Here is a 22,462-nt window from a genome sequence, read left to right on the forward strand (position 1 = left end):
CTTATATTATATATGTGCTCGGCCAAATGTACTTTTAATGCACGTGTTGTTTTGCCGACATATCTAAGGACGCAACTACACTCAAAGACATATACTATGTTCCTTGAGTTACAAGTAATGAATTGATCAATTGTGTAAATTGTATTGTTAACAGTGATTTCTTTGAATCTACTGGTATTACTTTTGACCGTTTTACACATTAAACACGTCCCACACCCGTGGAAACCCTTTGTGCGGATGCTTTGGCGTGGTTCTGTGTCTAAACTACTTTGTACAAGTTTATCCTTTAAAATAGGTGTATATAGGAGGGCGCTTTGATTAGTATATAGTAATATTTTCCTTTGTACTATATATTTGGAGGTGGATGAACTCCTAATCTATATACTGTCTAGCTGCGTATCCTGTTTTTTACTGCGCACATTTCTTACAAACTACTTCTTTCCGTTAAGTACTGTTTTGTTACTTGGTTAAGTATTCTTGTTCAGCAGTTGCTGAGTTTTCAAGCTGGTTAGCTTGGTTTTCTTTGTATGTGTGAGCTGGTGTGAATCTCGCCACTATCTGTGTATAATCCTTCTCTCGAAGTTGTCCGTCTCCTCGGGCACAGTTTCTAGACTGAGTCTGGTAGGAGGGGCATAGAGGGAGGAGCCAGCCCACACAATTAAAGTCTTAAAGTGCCCATGGCTCCTGGTGGACCTTTCTATACCCCATGGTATTACTATGGACTCCAGCATCTTCTACGGACTATAAGAAAAGGATTTACCGGTAGGTAATTAAAATCCTATTTTCATCAGGAGTTATTGTTCCAGTACCCCCTCAACTCCACACAAAGGGGTTTTAGTCAAGCCTCTTTGTAGTCCCGAAACCGGACGGCTCTGTACGGCCAATTCTGAACCTCAAATCCCTGAACCCTTATCTTTGAATGTTCAAATTCAAGATGGAATCAGTGATAGCAAGTCTGGGGGGGGGGGGGGGGGGGGGGGGAGTTCCTGGTATCCCTGAATATCTAGGGTGCATACCTGCATATCCCAATATGGCCACCTCATCAGGCGTTGCTACGGTTCACTGTACTGGACCAAAACTTCCAGTTTCAGGCCCTACACTTTGGTCAGCCCCAAGGGTATTAATGAAACTCATGGCAGGGATGATGCTGTAATTACGTATGACGGGTGTCGATATAATCCCGTACCTGGCTGATCTCCTGATAAAGGCTATGTCCCGGGAACAACTGCTGCGCAGCATCAACTTGACTACTTGTCTGCTTACAGATCATGGATGGGTCCTCAATTTCAAGAAATCTCACCTGGAACCATCGCAGAGAATTCAGTGTCTCAGAAGGTTTACCTTCCATTGAACAAGACCTTGACTATTCAGTCTATGGTCTGCTTGGTATTAAAATCACGCAGGATCTCCATTCATATTTGCATTTGCTTGCTGGACAAGATGTTAGCCTCTTATGAGGCGACACAGTACGGCAGGTTTCATGCACGGCCATTCCAACTGGATCTGTTGGACAATTGGTCGGGTTCTCACCTGCACATGCATCAGACCATAGCAAGGATATCCCTACTATGGTGGCTACAAGTCTCCCATCTGGTAGAGGGTCGAAGTTTCAATATCCTGTCTTGGACTCTGTTAACAATGGATGGCAGCCTCCGGGGTTGGGGGGCTGTGACCCAAGGGCGCCGTTCCAGGGGAAATGGTTGTGTCAGGAATCTGCACTTTAAGTCAACATCCTGGAACTCCAAGCAATTTACAATGCTCTCCTGCAAGCCTCATACTTCCTTCGGAATCAGGCCATCCAGGTGCAGTCGGACAACGCCACGGCAGTGGCATACATCAATCGACAGGGAGGAAAAAGAAGCAGGGCCGCAATGCGAGAGGTGTCAAGAATACTTCCCTGGGCAGAAGCCAACGGGCACGACCTTCATCCGGGGGAATGGGTCCTTCACCCTCAGGTGTTTCAACAACTGATTCACCAGTGGGGCTGTCCGCAAATAGTCCTGATGGCTTCTCGTCTCAACAAGAAGCTCCGTCGTTGCTGCTCCAGAACAAGGGATCCACAAGCGATAGCGGTAGACGTTCTGACGACAAAATGGACTTACCAGTTTGTGTACCTGTTTCCTCCGCTTCCTCTCATTCCAAGAGTTTTAAAAAGAATGAAATAGGAAAGAGTTCAGGCAATTCTGGTTGCCCTAGATTGGCCTCGACGGGTCTAGTATGCGGACCTCCTGTCTCTGGCTCAGGAGGAACCCTGGGCTCTGCCGCTACGCAAGGAAAAACAAGGACCGTTTTTCTATCCAGACTTACAACGGCTACGTTCCGTAGCTTGGAAGTTAAGAGGGAGTTTTTAACTAGAAAGGGTCTCCTATCCAAGGTTATTTCCACTATGGTCCAGGCCCGTAAGGTGGTTACATCTAAACATTACCACCATATTTATAAGAAATATGTTTCTTGGTGCGAGGGTAGAAAATATTCCCCTGTGGAATTTCGTCTGGGCTGGTTTATACTGTTCCTGCAAGCAGGCGTGGATAAGGGCCTAAGATTAGGCTCCATCAAGGTTCAGATTTCGTCTCTCTCCACCTTCTTCCAGAAACAACTGGCGGTACTTCCGGAAGTACAGACTTTTCTAAGGGGGGTTATGCACATTCAGCCTCCCTTTGTCCCTTACACGGCCCCGTGGGACCTCAATGTGGTCTTGAGCTTTCTTCAGTCCGATTGGTTTGAACCCCTTCATAGGGTAGACTTGAAGTACCTAACGTGGAAGACAGTTATGTTACTGGCCTTAGCTTCTGCTCGACGGGTGTCGGAATTGGGGTCCTTATCCTATAAGAGCCCATACTTGATATTTCATGAGGATAGGGCGGAGCTCAGAACTCGCCCACACTTTTTGCCGAAGGTTGTGTCGGCCTTTCATGTGAATCAACCAATTGTGGTTCCAGTGTTATCCGACACTTCCATTGCTCAAAAGTCTCTGGATGTGGTTAGGGCTTTGAAGGTCTACATCAAAAGGACTGCTTGTCACAGGAAGTCTGATTCGCTTTTTGTTCTTTATGATGCTACTAATATTGGTCGCCCTGCCTCTAAGCAGTCCATTGCTAGGTGGCTCAGGTTGACTATTCAACAAGCCTATACTTCAGCAGCTCTACCGCTGCCGAGTTCTATTCAGGCCCACTCCACAAGTTCGGTGGGTTCTTCCGGGGTTTCTCGGCCTTACAGTTGTGCCGTGCAGCTACTTGGTCTGGTTTGAACACGTTCATAAAGTTCTACAGGTTCGACACCTTGGCCAAGGATGACCTTCAGTTTGGTGAGGCGGTTTTGCATGGGTCTCAGCACTCTCCAACTCATTCTGGGAGCTTTGGGACGACCCCATGGTAATCTTCAATTCCCAGTATCCACTAGGACGTTAGAGAAAAGGGGAATTTAATACCTACCGGTAATTCCTTTTCTCGTAGTACGTAGTGGATACTGAGCGCCCGCCTCAGTGCTTCGTTTCCTGTTTACCTGGTTGTAAGTGTTCTTGGTTGGGTTTGCTGTTGCTTTCCCTGTTCCATGATTGGTTAGTGTTGCTATCCTCTGTTTTGGTTAGCTCTGCTATCTTGTTATTGTGTGTGTTGGTTCGTTACCTCACCGCTTTTTATGTTATATTCTTCTCTCATAGTATGTCCGTCTCCTCGGGCACATTTTTCCTAGACTGAGTCTGCTAGGAGGGGCATAGAGGGGAGGAGCCAGCACACACTATTAATTTCTTAAAGTGCCAGGCTCCAGTGGACCCGATCTATACCCCATGGTAATCTTCAATTCCCAGTATCCACTACGGACTATGAGAAAAAGAATTACCGGCAGGTATTAAATTCCCCTTATTTATTTTCTGCTTTTTTTCAATTCACCGCTCAGATCACACTGCATAGAGTCACAGCGTTTTTATATGTATGTGAACAAACGCACTGGGGAGTCACACCGCTTATATTTATGTGAATGCAGCGGGGCACACACAGATTGTACATGAAAAATGTTTTTACATTTTTTTTTTACATTTTTTTTTTACTGCGGAGTCACACTGCTTGTATTTATGTGAACGCAGTGGGGTATGGCCTTCGAAGTCACAGTGCTGCACCACAGTGTGACAAATTAATTAGACTAGTAATAATTTCTGCACTATGAAAATTAATAAACAATCATTTGCTATCTGCCTGTGCTGGCTCACCACTAGAAAGTCTTTCTTCTGTTCTTTGCTGAAAATAGCGGTAGGTATTTATCAATTCCCGTTTTTTAACCCCCTCCCACCTCTGGCTGTCTAGTTGTTGTAGTAGCTGCTCTACTTGTTCCCGCCCTCCCGGCTGTCTGGCAAATGGAATGCTGTATAAAAAACTAAAATAGCCCGGCGCTAATAATTGTTACAATAATAATAGCAACATTTTTTATTTTTTTTTAGATATCTACATACGTTTATCCACTCAGCAGCAGGGGAATAATATGTGCTTGTGGTTGCACATATACACGTAAACGATTAAGTACAAGGAGACCGGAAAACTATAATACTTCTGCGTTAATAATGTGAGAGAGAGAGGATATGGCAGAAATCACATACCATACTAAATTATTAGGATTACAAAAAAGGTAACGATCCAATTCAGTGACAGTTGAATAGCGCTGGGAATTAGCTCCCTGCGCTATTCAATACAGCGCAGTGTTAAGTCGGAGAATGCCCTTTCTCCCGGACTAAACAGGGTGTTTTGTCGGGAGAACGGCATTCTCCAACTTAAGTGCTCGGTGCAACGCTGTTTTCGCCGCTCTAAGGGCAGAAATCAGCACTGCGCCGGCACTTTTGTCGGATTTCTGCTCACAACCCTCCGGGGGTGCGAGAAAAAATCCTGTTGTTAAGTGTCACATGGCGCTGTATTGAATAACGCCGGGAGCTAATTCCCGGTGCTATTTAACTGTCACTGAGTTGAATCGTGCCCCATGAATTTATTAAAATACGTTGACCTGGCAAAATGAACATATAACTTCAGGAAGAAACATATAATTCACATAAAAAGTGTACACAATCACAATTGGGTCATTTGTTGATAATTAAATATATATCGGATAAATATACCTGTTCAGGAAGGTGGATCTTTAGAAACTAAATGTAGCAGCTAATAATGGCATTATATTTGTAATTGCATCCACGCCAGTAGCAAGTTCTTAGCAGCAAATGCAGTATTATAATTAATCCAGGTGTTGCTTGACACAGTCTAATACTCCCTTATAGCGCATATAGGGGGTAATTCCAAGTTGATCACAGCAGGAATTTTGTTAGCAGTTGGGCAAAACCATGTGCACTGCAGGAGAGGCAGATTTAACATGTGTAGAGAGAGTTAGATGTGGGTGTGGTGTGTTCAATCTGCAATCTAATTTGCAGTGTAAAAATAAAGCAGCCAGTATTTACCCTGCACAGAAACAAAATAACCCACCAAAATCTAACTCTCTCTGCACATGTTATATCTGCCTCCCCTGCAGTGCACATGGTTTTGCCCAACTGCTAACAAAATTCCTGCTGCGATCAACTTGGAATTACCCCCATAGTTTTAAGCCAGTTTTGTGTGTATATAGCTATCTGCACAAAGCATGTATAGTTATAAACAGCTCTCCACTGTGGGAGAAATGAGGATCCCCTGTATGTTGAAACAGAAGGGAGAAGGCAGGGAGAGGGAGACCAGTGTCCAACCGGAGAATGCACACAAGTAGCTGTGCAGCTCACTTTAGTCCTGTTATTGCTACGACTTGCCCCGACCTCTACCTCTATGACACGTTTCACACCTCAAAAACGGAAACTTTATCAAAGACTCTTTGATAAAGCTCCCATTTTTGAGGCATGAAACGCGTCAGGTTGGACCCCTGGACCCTGTGGTGAACCCGCATATCTCTCAGTGGAATTCCATTGTGACAGGCACACAGCAATATTGGATGCAAGCAGAGTCATAGAGGTAGAGGTCGGGGCAAGTCGTGTATTGGATCAGACCTTTTATCAATGGTATATTTTGGATTTTCATCAGATAAAGCCTTGCCGGCTTGTGTTAGAAGGTGGGAACTTGTTTAACAGAGACATTTCAGATAAACAATGGTCTGAGATGATATACAGAATGCTTCCATCAGTAGTAACATGGGAGAGGCTGTCTAGACCCTTCTTTGGTTCCGCATTACCAGGGTACTCAATATACTGCTTAAGACATACAGAAAATAGAGATACATTATTCCATATATAGGCTGACAAATAGAGGCGGCACTCAGGCATGATATATATACAGTAAAAGAAAGCAGTGGCGACTGATGATTCAGAATCTAATTATTCTTTCATTAGAGCTAATGATGAAAGAATGATTACATTCGGAATTGTCAACAGCCGCCATTTCCTATTACTGTATATATCGTGCCTGAGTGCCGCCTCTATTTGCCAGTCTGTTATTTCTTATTCCTGGAGGGCTCTGGAATAAGCAATCTCTGCAAAGTAATGTAGTATCAGTCCATCTGTTATATATCTATATATGTGTGTCTCCTACAGATGGAGCCAGTTACAGAGAGACCCCAGAGAGATGTCCCCGTCCTCTTTATTCCCAGGACTGTACAGAGGAGAATCACAGGACCCCACAGGAGGATCAGGTAGGTGGGATTTAGGGTCTCACCAAATAACAAAGTGACTTCTCATGATAGGATGTATTCAGCAGCTGTGTATGTTTGATATTTTGTATATTCTTCTACTTAACCTCAATTACTGAAATCAGACATTATTAAAGTGTTATATTGTTGTTTTACTAATTGTTTAGGGTGAAGATCTAAATATTAAGGTAGAAATTATTGAGGTAGAAAAGGAGACGTATGTGAGGGGAGATCAGCAGTTTAAGGAGGAGGAAATCCCTACAGATATCAGCACAAGTGAGTAATAATCACTAACTACAGAAAAGAGTCAAATATTTTCCTTATTCAGTCACTACAGCAGCTTCTTATCCTACACCCTCCTCTGTCAGTACAAACTAATGAGGGACATTTATCTGCCAAGTGGGACAGGTAGTAACTGTGTGTTACAAGCCCAGAGATCTGACCAGTCTCCACCCCACACTCTCTGGTGTATCTCATACATCAGGAGCCATCAGCCCCTATATTATACTCCTGCTCCCCCCCCCCCCCCCTCACATCATGTCACTGTGTGTTACCAGCCCAGGGATCTGACCAGTCTCCCCACACTCTCTGGTGTATCTCATACATCAGGAGCCATCAGAACCTATTAGACTACTGCTCCTCCCCTCACATCATGTCACTGTGTGTTACCAGCCCAGAGATCTGACCAGTCTCCCCACACGCTCTGGTGTATCTCATACATTAGGAGCCATCAGCCGCTATTATACTCCTGCTCCCCCCTCACATCATGTCACTGTGTGTTACAAGCCCAGGGATCTGACCAGTCTCCCCACACTCTCTGGTGTATCTCATACATCAGGAGCCATCAGCCCCTATTATACTCCTGCTCTCCCCCTCACATCATGTCACTGTGTGTTACCAGCCCAGAGATCTGACCAGTCTCCTCCCCACACTCTCTGGTTTATCCAATACATCATACATGCTAATTACATGTTTAATTATCCATTTACCCCCTGTTTTGTACTACATGTGGCATTATACATTATCTTCTCTGTGTAATAATACTTGGGGGGGGGAAAAAATAATATATATATATATTATACAGATCATATTTGCAGTTGATTATTCTGACCCCAAGACCACACTCATCCCTTTCACAACACACAAATCACACAGACTTTTGCACACACGGCACCACAACCACGCTCCTATCATTGTGCAACTGCTCCAGTCTGTGTTTTGACGCTCTGCACTGATGCTCATCATCTTCTGATCTGTCTCTGTCTCCTGTTATCCCCTAATTCTTTCCCAGGGGTGGCGGGGGGAGTGACGTTACTTCACTTCCTAAAGTCTGCATTTTAGACAGAGTTATGCAATTCCCTCTTGTGCTCCCTCCCATTATTTTTCCAGCAAATTTATGCAAAAGCAGGAATAACTTGGAGGGATAACTCCTTTTATTTCCAGATATTAAAACAGAAGATAAGAACATTGCACAAGATTCTCCAGGAGAAAATCCCATTGCCCTAAAAATACATCCAGTACGTCACAGTGCGGATAAATCATCTTATCATGAGAAGTGTTCTCTCTATAATTTAGATATTGCTGCACATAGTACTGCTCATAACGGTGATAACATATTTACCTGTTCTGAATGTGGGAAAAACTTTATACATCAGTCAGCCTTTGATAGACACCGGAGAACTCACACGGGTGAGAAACCATTCCCATGCTCTGAGTGCGGTAAGTCCTTTACGCAGAAACCAGTTCTTGTTCAACATCAGAGAAGTCACACGGGCGAGAAGCCATTTCCATGCTCTGAGTGTGGGAAATGTTTTACACAGAAATCCGATCTTGTTAAACATCAGAGAATTCACACAGCTGTCAAACCGTTTCCATGTTCTGAGTGTGGGGAATGTTTTAGACTGAAATTACAACTTATTCGACATCAGATAAGTCACACAGGCGAGAGGCCATTTCCTTGTTCAGAGTGTGGGAAATGTTTTACACAGAAACCAGTGCTAATAAAACATCAGAGAATACACACAGGAGAGAAACCATTTCCATGTTCTGAGTGTGGGAAATGTTTTACACAGAAATCTGTTCTGGTTAAACATCAGAGAACTCACACAGGCGAGAAGCCATTTCCATGCTCTGAGTGTGGGAAATGTTTTAGGCAGAAATCAGTCCTTGTTGAACATCAGAGAAATCACACAGGGGAGAAACCGTTTTCCTGTTCGGAGTGTGGGAAATGTTTTACAAAGAAATCGGGTTTTATTAAACATCGGAGAAGTCACACAGGGGAGAAGCCGTTTCCATGCTCTGAGTGTGGGAAATGTTTTACAGACAAATCTGCTCTTGTTGAACATAAAAGAATTCACACAGGTGAGAAGCCGTTTCCTTGTCCTGAGTGTGGCAAACGCTTTACACAAAAATCAACTCTTGTCGTACATCAGAAAATTCACATAAGAAAAACAATTTCCATAATCCAATAAGTACTTATCAGGGTTGCAGCTGTACTGTAAATATCATAAAAGTTCTTTGTCATTTTCATTCTGAAAATAGGCATTCATCCATTTACAGACTGTCAATTGTCTATTGATAACCCTGAGTTACTGAGGTTTATGCAAAGGTCCAGTCACATTATTGTACAGTATATTAACATGTTATAATGTAATTACCACCCACAGACATACGTGGAACTTGCGTCGTCAACAGAAGAGTGGAACAGATTGCTCCTTTGTGGAACGTATTGCATGTTCCTTATTCTGTTATATATATCTGCATCGCTCTCCACAGCAATATCAGACCACACTGATGTTTATGTAGGGTACTAATTTATGTGTAGTTCCGGCAGTGAGCTGGATATGTAATGTGGAGTCTGGGATACCTCTTCATTATGTTTGGTCATACTCTCTAATGGAAACTGTGACATTGTATATATAATTTATTCTGCAATTACGATCACGCTGGGGGGTCAGTTGCTAAAGCTGCGCAATTGATGGCCCAGTGTGCAGGTGCAATTTAGTGGTGCTGGGGATATTTACCCTACAGACTCACATTTATACAGGTACGTGTGGGGATTGACGGGGTGAAGAAGTGTGCAAAACTTTGCTTCTTCTTGGAGAAGGTAAATGCACCCAGCCTTGTAATGTGCATTTACTAGGCTAGTGAGACCATCATTACACAGACCTCTCCGTTTTAGCATATAGACGTAGGGATTTCCCTTCCCCCTCCCTGTATGAATACTAGAATTTAGCATTTATTTATTTATTTTATTTTTTTGTGGGGGGGGGGGGGGGGGGGTTGAGGGTACTAATTTCCCAGGTGTGTTGAAGGGGCTGAGGTCTGCTGCTGAGAGGAACAAATGTCCTCCTGGGCAGTGTGAGGCTTCGCTACATTGTGGTGTGCATAGTATTTGACATGTTTTTATAAGGAAGGAGCATGAGTACACCTCCCCGATTTTAATCACGCTGCCTGAGTATCACCGTGCCCCGCAGATGCCTCAAAGGCCCTGGTTTAGAGGTCAGACGTAGGATGCCTTTTGCACCTTACAGGTACAATCAATATAGCACAGCAGATTTGTAGGGATTTATTTTATTTATTATTTTTATTATTTATTAGCAGTTTCTTATATAGTGCAGCATAGTCCGTTGCGCTTTACAATTAGTTAACAGTTATAGAACAAAACTGGGCAAAGACAGACAGACATAGAGGTAGGAAGGCCCTGCTCGCAAGCTTACAATCTATAGGGAAATAGGCATTGATACACAAGGATAGATGCTACCTGTTACATAATGGTCCCCCAGATTGATAGGTTCTTAGTGGGTTGTATTATATGATCACCCAGCAGTGTTGGAAGACAAAATGTGAGGTTATGTGGACTGTACAGAGAGGATATAACTGGATAGGGATACAAGTACACAGGAGTTAGAAACATTGAAATATGACATTTAGTAGATATAGTCCTAGGGGTTTATTTACTAAGCGGCGGGTTGTAAAACTCTGCATTTCCATTATTCATGTCCAAAATGTAAAAGGACAATTAATTTACCGGCAAAACATGGCTAGCAACGGGTTTTAGAACCTGATGCTTAGTAAATAATCCACCTGGTGTCTTTTTGTTCATGATTTAAACAAGTGAATTGATTATGCCGGGAAGATTTTGAGCGAGTGCTCTTCTCTGAGTGTGTCCAGCTTCGCTCCCAAAAGTGGAGTGTGCTCACAACTCTATCTACTGTATACCGTAGGCCCGTAGATTGTTGTATTCCTTCATAATTAAATGCTGTGTGTGGCAGTATTTTTGTCCAGTTTGTCAAAGTCAGAAAAATATCTCTATACACACTGCCATATTTGCACCTCATACACGTCCGCGCTGCGCATGCGTACGCTCTCCCGTGCGTGCGCATACTCACAGTCGCGGGCAGGCGCACGGTATGCGTATTTACGGTAGAGTTTATGTGATCGTAGCGTGCGACTCAATCGTTACATATTTTCACTATATAATGTATTTTGTAGATCATGGTCCCTTTGATAGATTCTGAAAGTTTAGTTAATATAGCATGTTCCTGGACAGAGGGATCGCTCTTTGTATTGTACGAAGGGTCTAACAGGAGTCATACAGTGGTGTTTAGTACCCATCGGAAGAGTATTTAATTAGCAATATTCCGGTGTTGGTTTGGAGCGGATTAATCGCTCGTGCGAATAGTTATGGACATAAGAAGTTTATGTCCATTTACTATTATTTACCCTTACTTAGCTATGCGGCGGGAAACCCAGTATCCCACCCACCTGAGCTGTTGGAAATCGTCACAGCCCACCTGTATGAATCAACCTATGACCTTTTGTTATAATGCAGAGCCGAATTCCTGTGTCCAATGAACAATGAGATTGTAGGGACCATTGAATTGTATTGTGTGTGGGGCATAAATAGACAAGCCGATCACATCCAGCTCACTCTTCAACGGTTATCATTGCTGAAAATCGGGAGCTGGATGTCCAGAGACGCATGCGATCGTTCCCCTTGTGCGTAAGTGTTTCTCCGCAACCATATTGTTCTTACTGTTATTGTGGGCCATTTCTCTCTCTCTCTCTTCTCCTCTTTCTCTCTTATTTTCCCTTAAAACGTAATTGTATTATATTGTATTTCCCGTGTAGTTATCTGGTTAGGTAGTCTATGTTATATTGTAGTGTATGACTTGTATTGTGTTAAATCTTTTGCAAGTATATCATTCATAATATATATATATATTAGGCGTTGGACCCTAAGCCCAGGTATCTGTGTATTTCTTATAGTGTTAAGTATTCTCAGAGCGTCGGTGACGCTCGAACAGCATTCGAGTTAATAAGGTTACACTAGGTTGCATCTACACCCTATCTCTACACTAAGGTTTTACTGCATAATATACTGTTTATGGTTTAGATATAAAGGTTTAACATTGTGAGCGTCAGCGCCGCTGGTGATCTCCTCGTGGTCCCGAGCGTCCGCTACGCTTTAGCGAATCATTACGTTAGTCGGCAGCCAATAGCGTGCCTGCCTGTGATCTCTTGGCCGTGAGCGAATGTAACGCTTGAGCGTCTCGACTACGGCTAAGCGATTGCTACGCAACGAGCGTACCCTTACGGTACTCCATACGTAAATAGCGTACAGTGTTCTTAGACCTCATAAAGGGTTTTATATAAGATAAATATTTAGCTTTGTCAATTGGCGGCTCGCCCGTCCTTCACATATCTGCACTAGGTAATTTCAGCAGACATTATCCAGCAGCAAAGGGCGGGAGGTCATATTCCTCGTAGTGCTGTTTGGATAAGCGTCTGCTTCGCTTAGTAAAGGGTGCTGAAGGAATCCGGGACCGGAGGTAAGAACAAAACGATAGTGTCTTTTTAAAACTGTTTATTTCTGTCTTGCGTACACACGCACGAATATCTGCATTTCTTTTCATTCGTGTATTTTCATATATCACTCTCCTGTTTGCCATTGTATAATTGAGAAACGTACTGAGAGATTTGCCGCTATTTCATAGTTTAAGAGTAAAGGTAATACAGTTAAAGTATAGACAAACACACAGCTCTGCCTGAGAGACAAGGCGAAGTCAGTGTGGTGCGCGGTAGATGATAAAGGATCATCTACATTGATAAAACGTGTTAGTTGTGTTGCGGTGGACAGTGGTTTGGTGTACACGTGTCTCTAACAAAGGGAGAGACTCGCGTACGCAAAGGCCGACGCACGCAGCGTAAATTACGCAACGGAGCGTCTGGGTACGCCCACGTAACTCAGGTCACACGATAGTGTTGATTTTTAAGTAACGCAACAAGCGATAAATAGCGCAACAAGCGATAAATAACGCAACAGGCGATAAATAGCGCAACAGGCGATAAGTAGCGCAAATCTATTTTAAATTCGAAATTTAAATTAACAGATCCTTCTCCTAATTTGTAACACATCTGGTCTAAAGAGAAATTTCTGCGCAGAAATAGAAATAGAAACAAAAGTATATATGTGGTGAGTGAGTGTGTTTTTACAATTTTGAGGATTGAACCAAAAGAAATCATCGAGTTCTCGTGAGGTACATACGTGTAAGTGACATGCACGGTGGCTAGGGAGGCATCCTTGGTTAAACATAAAATTTGAGCATTTAGAGTATAGCAGACCAGGAGGTCATACTGTAGCAGACCAGGAGGTCATAACAGACCAGGAGGTCTAGGTACAGCAGACAAGGAAGTCCGCTATAGAGTCCACAGGCACTACACCGGAAAAAAGGTTGGTGCACACACCCATATAGGCCATACAAGCTCGCTGAAGGAATTCGCAGCCGCAATTTTCGATTCCACTGGTCGCTCCGTACATAAGATTAGTTGCTTATGTGCTGAACGATTGTACCGCACGTAATTGTGTGCATTAGTAAACCTGACCGGTACTATTTGTGTACGAAGGTCATAAACGCTATTTGTACATTCTAACGTGATTTGTGTAATTTTTTATTTTCAAAAAGGGAAGTTCGCTGGTCACTCAGGAACTATCTAACGACCACACCTTTACTGGAAAGGGTTAATGCTCTGCGGATCACACCCACATGTTCCAGTAAACAGAGGTTAATAGGGGCCCTGGGTCGAGTACGCCAGCACTATATCAGTGTGATCAGGTCGTATTGGTCGGCGTGGGCGAGTGAGTGAGGTGCTCGGTAAACTTCACCGCCAACCTATCGTGAATATTTTGGTTTTTTGTAAGGTTCCGTAACACCTGCAGATTATGGGGGCCAATTGTTCAGGAAGGGGGCGATCAACCTCGGTTCGGGTTGATTCTATAAACTGACCAGTCGGGTCGGCAAGGTACGTAATGTGTGAAAAGTACGGAAGTCACACAGAAGCTTTATGTGATGAATGGGAGAGAATGACCGTACATGACGGGGAGAAATTCCCAAGAGTAGGTAGCTTCAGCACAGAAGTGTTAACGAATTTAAGGAGAAGGATATGTCTCATTAAATCAGCAAAGAGACGAATCAAGCATTATGATTATTTGCAGTTGTGGCAACAGGAGGGTGACATACAGAGAGGATTGGCTCAGGCGGCGGGATCTGGCTCGATCAGGAAACTGATAGCCACGGCCCCACCGCCACCATACATACCGGGAGAGAAATTGGTTGCGGAGAATGACGCACTAAGGTGTAACAAACAAACACTTAGCAACTGTGTAAATGTTAAAGATAATGTTAACCAATTAACCAATGCAAGTATTAACCCGTGCAAGTTGTACCCTGTTTTGAACTTTCCCCAGGAGTGTGATCAAGAGGACGAATCGGCAACAATATCAGCGCTCTCTCTAGCAGCCACCATATCAGAAACAACAGTAGGCACGGCCCAACCCATAAGATTAGTAACAAAGCCCCCTAGCGGAGGGACAGGTGAGGTCGTATCAACGGGTAAGTACGGCACCATACACTACGCTGAAACTGTTTCACCACAAACTGCAGAATCTACACAGAATGATGTTGTTAGAATTAATCCTGTTAAGGTAATAGTAGTGCCAAATGGGAAAACGGACACTTCAGGAGTCACTCCTGTTAGGAACATCGCCATGTATAGCCCGTTTACCCGAATGGAATTAAGGACCATAGTGTCTGAATTCCCTGACCCTAGAAAAGATTTAGTTGCTAGCCAAAAATACATCAGAGACCTAGGAAACACTTTAGAGCCCAATAATAAAGATTGGCAGGTACTGCTAAGAGCTTGTTTACCCTCCAATGTCGACGCAACTCAATTTTTAGTTGACTGTGGATTAGATCAGGATGTACCTCTTACAGATGTGTACAACAAAGATAATGTAAAAAGAATAAGTTTACAGTTAAAGGAGTATTTTCCAGCGGTAGTTAAATGGAACAAGATATTCTCCATTAAACAAAAGGAGTCAGAAACAGCTGTAGAGTATTTTCACAGAGCATTATCAGAGATGGCAAAATACACAGGCATAGAGGACATTAAAACAAACATAAACCATCGAGAAGTAGCAGTATCGGTACTGATGGATGGTTTAAAAGAGTCATTAAAGACTAGGGTACAGACCACACAACCATGTTGGCGAGGTCTGTCTGTGGCTACTTTGAGAGAGGCTGCTATTGATCACGACCGGAATATCACTAGACACAGGGAGTCACAAGGTGATAAGTTAATGTCAGTAAGTATACAGGCCCTGACCACAAAACAGCCTGTGTTAATATCACCAAACCCTGTGGGTAAGTCAAATGTGGTAACATGTTATTTTTGTCACAAACAAGGACACTTTGCACGAGACTGTAGATCAAGAAATGTACAAAAATCTTATCAACCCCCTAGACAACGACACGACACACGACATTGGGAGCAGGGTCCACAGAAACGGAGTTATGAGCCACATGCAGGGGAAACAAAAAGATACCCCCCGAACAGAGACTGGCAAGCCTCTGGTAGTTCCCAGCTAACTCCCTCACAAGTAGTTGCTGCCAGCGGGATTCAGGGAGGTCACCATACCCAATAGGGGTGTGGCCATACCTGTAATCTGCAGCCAGTAAAATTGATTGCAAGCCTTGGAAGTGAACCCGAAGTTGCAATCAATGTAGCTGGTAAATCATTAAACTTTCTTGTAGACACAGGGGCGGCCAAATCAGTGAAAAATCCGACAGTGGGCATGAGAACCACTGGTAGGACAATTCCAGCCATGGGAGTAACAGGAGTAGTCCAGCATTACCCTGTTAGCAAGCCAGCCGAGATTACAATAGGGCCTTTACATACCAAGCATTCCTTTTTGCTGGCTGCATCGGCACCGACCAATCTCCTGGGAAGAGACTTACTGTGTAAAATGGGGTGCGTCATTTATTGTACTCCTGAAGGTGTATTCTTTGACATACCTGAGAATCACGCTCAGGAAGTGCGAGACATGTTAGACTCCCCGTCAAAATTAATGTCACATACCATTATGACAAATAGGACTCCATCCCAAGTAGAGGAAATGACATCTCAGATACCAGAGTCACTTTGGACTAAAGATGGACAGGACACTGGATTAATGGCAAACGTAGCTCCGGTAGTTGTACAAGTAAAAGATGGTAGGATAGCTCCAAAAATCCCACAGTACCCTCTGAAGCCAGAGGTGGAGTTAGGAGTTTACCCATTAATAGAGCGCTTGCTACAACAGGGCATTCTGGTAAGAACGTCCAGCACTGCCAATAGTCCCATCTTCCCTGTGAAAAAGAGTGGGGGGAGGGGTTACCGGCTAGTGCAGGATCTAAGGGGGATTAACAAAATAGTTGAGAGTCAGTTCCCCGTAGTGCCAAATCCAGCTGTCATCCTAATGCAAATCCCTCCCACTGCGAAATTTTTCACTGTTATTGACCTCTGCTCCGCTTTCTTTTCGGTACCTCTGCACCCTGACAGCCAATATTTGTTCGCATTTACATACAGAGGAGTCCAATACACATGGACTCGATTACCACAAGGATTCATAGACAGTCCAAGTATATTTTCCCAGGCTTTGCATGATTGTTTACAGTCTTTCCAACCAGTGAGTGGATCAGTATTAATACAGTACGTGGATGATCTACTACTGTGTTCTGATTCATTGGAAGCATCCCTGAAGGATACGAAACAGCTCCTGTTTCATCTTTCAGACACAGGACACAAGGTTTCCAAAGACAAGTTGCAATTATGCCAAACTAAGGTAAAATATCTGGGACACTGTCTAACACAAGGACTGAGACACCTGACCGCTGATAGAATTCAAGCAATTAGAGACATGACTCTGCCACAAACCCAGCAACAGATCAGAACATTTTTAGGAATGTGTGGGTATTGCCGTAATTGGATCCCAGGGTTTTCCATTCTAGCGTTACCCTTGCAGGAGATGGTCTCCTCAAACAAACCTGATCGGATTTCGCATACAGACGAGTCTGAGACAGCATTTGAGAGTCTTAAACAGTGCCTAACGCAGGCACCAGCATTAGGTATGCCAGACTATGGGAAACCCTTTGAGCTATACGGAACAGAAAGTGCTGGTTGCGCGGCAGGCGTACTAACCCAAAAGCACGGTGATGCCAGCAGGCCAGTAGCATATTACAGCGCTCAGCTAGACACGGTAGCGCGATCCCTCCCCACATGCTTGCGAAGCGTTGCAGCGATAGCATTGCTAGTAACGAAAAGCGAAGATGTAGTGCTAGGTCACAACCTCACAATTCATACACCACATGCAGTGTCAGCCTTGCTGAATTCTGCCCAAACCAGGCACGTCTCATCAGCGCGGTTTACAAGATGGGAATTGGCACTAATGGCCCCCGTAAACATCACCATAAGGAGATGCAGTGCATTAAATCCTGCAACATATCTCCCAGGTGTGCCTGGACAGGCACAAAGGGTGGAGGATGAGAGTGATGGGGAAGGAGGATTTAATACAAAGGAAGACACACATGATTGTATGGAATATTTGACCCAAAATTTTACCGCAAGGCCTGACATCAGTGACAACCCACTGGAAGATGTAGAACTTACGTTCTACACGGACGGTAGTTGTCATAGACAGTCAGAATCGGGAGACTTGTGTACTGGATACGCAGTCGTAGATGACCAAGGCACCATAGAAGCGGAACCGCTAGGCCCACCTCACTCAGCCCAGGTTGCTGAACTGGTCGCCCTAACCAGAGCATGTGAATTGGCTAAGGGCAAATCAGCCAATATCTACACCGACTCTAGATACGCGTTCGGGGTAGTCCATGATTTCGGAGCCCTATGGCGCCTCAGAAATTTCATGACGGCAGCTGGTACACCGGTAGCGCATGCAGCTCACATAAAAAGGCTTCTAACAGCGATACAGGAACCCGACAGAGTGGCTGTTATCAAATGTAAAGCACACACATATAGCCAGGACCCAGTATCACTTGGTAACAGCCGAGCAGACGAAGCTGCTAAGTTAGCAGCCGGTACCCCCAGACAGACAGACACCACACAACTGATGGTATTTAATACCATCAACACACAGAAGTTGTGTGAGATGCAAAATTTGTGTTCCACACAGGAAAAGGCAGTCTGGAAGGCAAAAGGATATGGCCAGGAGTCCTCAGGACTCTGGACGGATGGACACGGTAAACCAGTGGCCCCCAGAGCATACCTTCCATGTTTAGCTGAGGCAGCTCACGGGCTGACTCATCTGGGCAAGGAAGGGATGTGCAAGTTGGTAAGAGCATATTGGTGTGCCCCAGGATTTTCATCTCATGCGAGTAAAAGAGCAATGTCATGCCTTACCTGTTTGAGAAAGAACATCAGAAAGGCAATACCAACAGAACCATCTCATATCCCACCTGCCGGCGGCCCTTTCCAGGTAATACAGATTGACTTTATACAATTACCCCCTTGTCGAAATTTGAAATATGTACTTGTTTGTATAGATGTTTTCTCAAATTGGGTCGAAGCATTTCCGGCGGCCACAAATACCGCTATGTTTACTGCTAAGAAAATTGTGCAGGAATTTGTATGTAGATATGGTATCCCTAGAATTATCGAAAGTGATAGGGGTACCCATTTTACAGGTGATGTCTTTCAAGGAATGTGTAAGTTGATGGGAATTGATAGCAAGCTGCACACTCCATACCGTCCACAGGCGAGTGCGAAAGTGGAAAGAGTGAACAGCACTATTAAAAATAAACTGAGTAAAGTGATGGCAGAGACAGGATTGACATGGCCAGAAGCTTTACCTATTGTACTGTACAGCATCAGAACCACTCCCAGGTCCCCTCTTAATCTGTCTCCCTTTGAAATCTTGTTTGGTCGACAACCGCATGTTATGATTAACCCTCAGGATGATTTGAAGTGACTGTAAAATACTTGATTAACATGAGTAAACAGTTAAGGAATCAAAATGATAATCTGAAGTTAGTGATTCCTGATTTACCAGATAGTAATTGTCATGACATTGAACCTGGGGATTATGTAATGATACGGAATTTTCTACGCTCAGGTTGCCTTATCGACAGATGGGAAGGACCATACCAGGTCTTATTGACTAGCACTACAGCATTGAAGGTTGCTGAGAGAGAGACTTGGGTTCATTCGTCCCACTGTAAGAAGGTTGCTGATCCAGAGAGGTCCCGTGATAAGGAACAGACGGTAGAGGTTGTATCACTGGAGTGTCTGTTCCAGGAGGATTGAGGCGGCACCTGAGCATTGAAAATCAGAAGACCGAAAGCAGTTGTCGATCCCCTGTTCCCTTTTATTGTTTTTCTCCAACTTCCCATCCCCTCTCCCTCAAATTATTTTTTCCCCCTTTCTCATTCTTCTCCGTTTCCTCCTACAAGATGGACTTGCCCCAAGAGACTGTGATCCGGATTTTCCTGTTGACCATGATGTTGACCAGAGCAGTCTGTTCCGGCGAGAGTACCATGGAGGTCGAGAGAGGTTCTGGAATGGGTTCTGATGATAAAGATGGAGGCGTAGTTTTCCAAGAACAACTTAACCAACAAGTAAAGGCGAGTATCAGAAAACGATCCGATAGCATTGACAATAGAAGGAATTGTGAAGGATTGTTAGCTGAAGAAAACTGTATCTGTAGGCTCTGTGACAACGTAGTGGAGGATGGGTGCATTAAGAAATGCCAATCCAGTTTTAATATCCATATGGACCGGCATCCATTGAGTGACTATCACTCCTTAGTGGGTAGTGTGTTAAATAAAACAGATTGTTGGGTATGCTCTCAAGTACCTCAAGGTCATAGCAAATCAGGGCTAGTACCATTTCCTTTAACGTTAGGGGAGGTACTTGAGTTAAGTGGTGGGAGACCGGTGGACAGGAGGTTTAATATCTCCAGCCCTCCTAGTTTGAAGCTCCACCAATACCATGTGGATAGGTCCCTGTTATGTTTTAACATCTCCAATCCCCGAAAGCCAGGAAATTGGGAAGTGTCATGGAGTAACCAAACCATGACCTTTTCGCATAGAGCAGATAGAATGCCTACAGATACAGAGCTTATACGCCACATAGCCAGTAGAGGAAAATCTTTCCGGTACAGGTATACCTTAGGAAATAGGATTACGAGAGTTGGAGAGGTATCACCAGGATACTGTGCACATATCGTACAACCTGATACGTGTACTAAGCAGATGGAAGAATTAGGGTTAGGAGATTTCACATGGAAGGTGTGTAATATGGTCATGTCCTACTCCGTCCCATATGTTCTCCCCGATGATGCATATTTCATATGCGGGAGAAAGGCGTATAAGTGGCTTGCCCCAAACTCTGAAGGATTGTGTTATATTGGAAAAGTACTGCCTGAAGTAATGACTGTATCACATGACAAAATGAAAGACATACACCGTGTTGCCCAAGCTCCTTATACTCACACCCATTACGAGCACGTAGTTAAACGGCACCTGATAGAAAGAACAGAGCATCCGGCCTCTGACATGATCCATGAATCCACCGGGATTCAGTTTCTAATCGCGTTAGATTTCACTTGCACCGCCAGAGGAGTGTTGAATTATAAATACATATCTGCGCTCGCAAATTTGTTAGATAATATCACTGAAATGTATGATGACACGTTTAGGTATACTGGAAGAGAACTTCAAGCTTATAAAACAGAACTGGTACAGCATAGAATGGTTCTTAATTACCTCACAGCAGTGACGGGCGGATATTGTGTCACACTGGCAACACAATACGGCGTGAAATGTTGCACATATATTACGAATAGCACCGAGGACCCAGTCGAGGTCATAGACCAAAAGATGGACGATATTCTCCAACTGAAGTGGGAATTTCGCAGGAGACACAATCTCACTCTTGCTGCTGTAGGTAATGAGCTGACTGGTTGGGTGTCATGGTTGAACCCGCGAAATTGGTTCTCTGGTTTAGGAGACTGGGCTCAAGGAGTCATAATGGATGTTGGGAAGTTTCTCCTATGTATCTTAGGTGTTATCATTACGATTGGCTTGATATTTAGATGCGGTCAGGCTTTAACGAAGTGTAAACGAAGTACCAGGGTGATGAGTTTAAGGAGTGAGGAAACGGTAATTCCAATGGATTTGATTTATGACCCAAATGTAGAAACAATGATGTGATGAAAATGCGATTTCTACGGTCCGTTTCTTTCACCTGTTTTTTCGTTTCCTCCAAGGTAAAAAGACCCACTTGGACGAGGAATTTGATGAGCCGGTATACAGACAACAGATGGATTAAAGAAGAAGCTTTGACAACCTGATACACAGATTTCTCTGACGTCCTGGTGGATGCTGGGACTCCGTCAGGACCATGGGGAATAGCGGCTCCGCAGGAGACAGGGCACAAAATTTAAAAGTTTGACCACTAGGTGGTGTGTACTGGCTCCTCCCCCTATGACCCTCCTCCAAGCCTCAGTTAGGTTTTTGTGCCCGTCCGAGCAGGGTGCAATCTAGGTGGCTCTCCTAAAGAGCTGCTTAGAAAAAGTTTGTTAGGTTTTTTATTTTCAGTGAGTCCTGCTGGCAACAGGCTCACTGCAACGAGGGACTTAGGGGAGAAGAAGTGAACTCACCTGCGTGCAGGATGGATTTGCTTCTTAGGCTACTGGACATTAGCTCCAGAGGGACGATCACAGGTACAGCCTGGATGGGTCACCGGAGCCGCGCCGCCGACCCCCTTGCAGATGCCGAATAGAGAAGAGGTCCAGAAACCGGCGGCAGAAGACGTCTCAGTCTTCATGAGGTAGCGCACAGCACTGCAGCTGTGCGCCATTGCTCTCCGCACACTTCACACCAGCGGTCACTGAGGGTGCAGGGCGCTGGGGGGGGCGCCCTGGGCAGCAATGTAATATACCTATTCTGGCTAAAATATATCACATATAGCCCCTGGGGCTATATGGATGTATTTAACCCCTGCCAGGTTCCAAAAAAACCGGGAGAAGAAGCCCGCCGAAAAGGGGGCGGGGCCTATTCTCCTCAGCACACAGCGCCATTTTCCTGCCCAGCTCCGCTGCGAGGAAGGCTCCCAGGACTCTCCCCTGCACTGCACTACAGAAACAGGGTAAAAACAGAGAGGGGGGCACTTATTGGCGATATTTATAATATTTGAGCTGCTATAAAGGGAACACACTTATTAAGGTTGTCCCTATATATATATTTATAGCGCTTGGGTGTGTGCTGGCAAACTCTCCCTCTGTCTCCCCAAAGGGCTAGTGGGGTCCTGTCTTCTATCAGAGCATTCCCTGTGTGTCTGCTGTGTGTCGGTACGTGTGTGTCGACATGTATGAGGACGATGTTGGCGTGGAGGCGGAGCAATTGCCTGTAATGGTGATGTCACCCCCTAGGGAGTTGACACCAGAATGGATGGCTTTGTTTATGGAATTACGGGATAGTGTCAG

General features: G+C 44.4%; 1 protein-coding gene across 1 annotated transcript in view; it reads left to right on the forward strand.

The window, feature by feature from the left end:
• Window positions 1–22,462, forward strand: part of LOC135057181 (zinc finger protein 850-like) — a 129,310-nt gene that overhangs the window by 27,338 nt on the left and 79,510 nt on the right. The window contains exons 3-5 of the mRNA XM_063963079.1: window positions 6,545–6,642; window positions 6,807–6,915; window positions 8,083–9,098. Of these exons, the coding sequence (XP_063819149.1) occupies window positions 6,545–6,642; window positions 6,807–6,915; window positions 8,083–9,098 (1,223 nt within the window). The remainder of the gene's footprint in view (window positions 1–6,544; window positions 6,643–6,806; window positions 6,916–8,082; window positions 9,099–22,462) is intronic.

Source organism: Pseudophryne corroboree, chromosome 3 (assembly GCF_028390025.1).
Source record: "Pseudophryne corroboree isolate aPseCor3 chromosome 3, aPseCor3.hap2, whole genome shotgun sequence".
Taxonomy (NCBI): Eukaryota; Metazoa; Chordata; class Amphibia; order Anura; family Myobatrachidae; genus Pseudophryne; species Pseudophryne corroboree.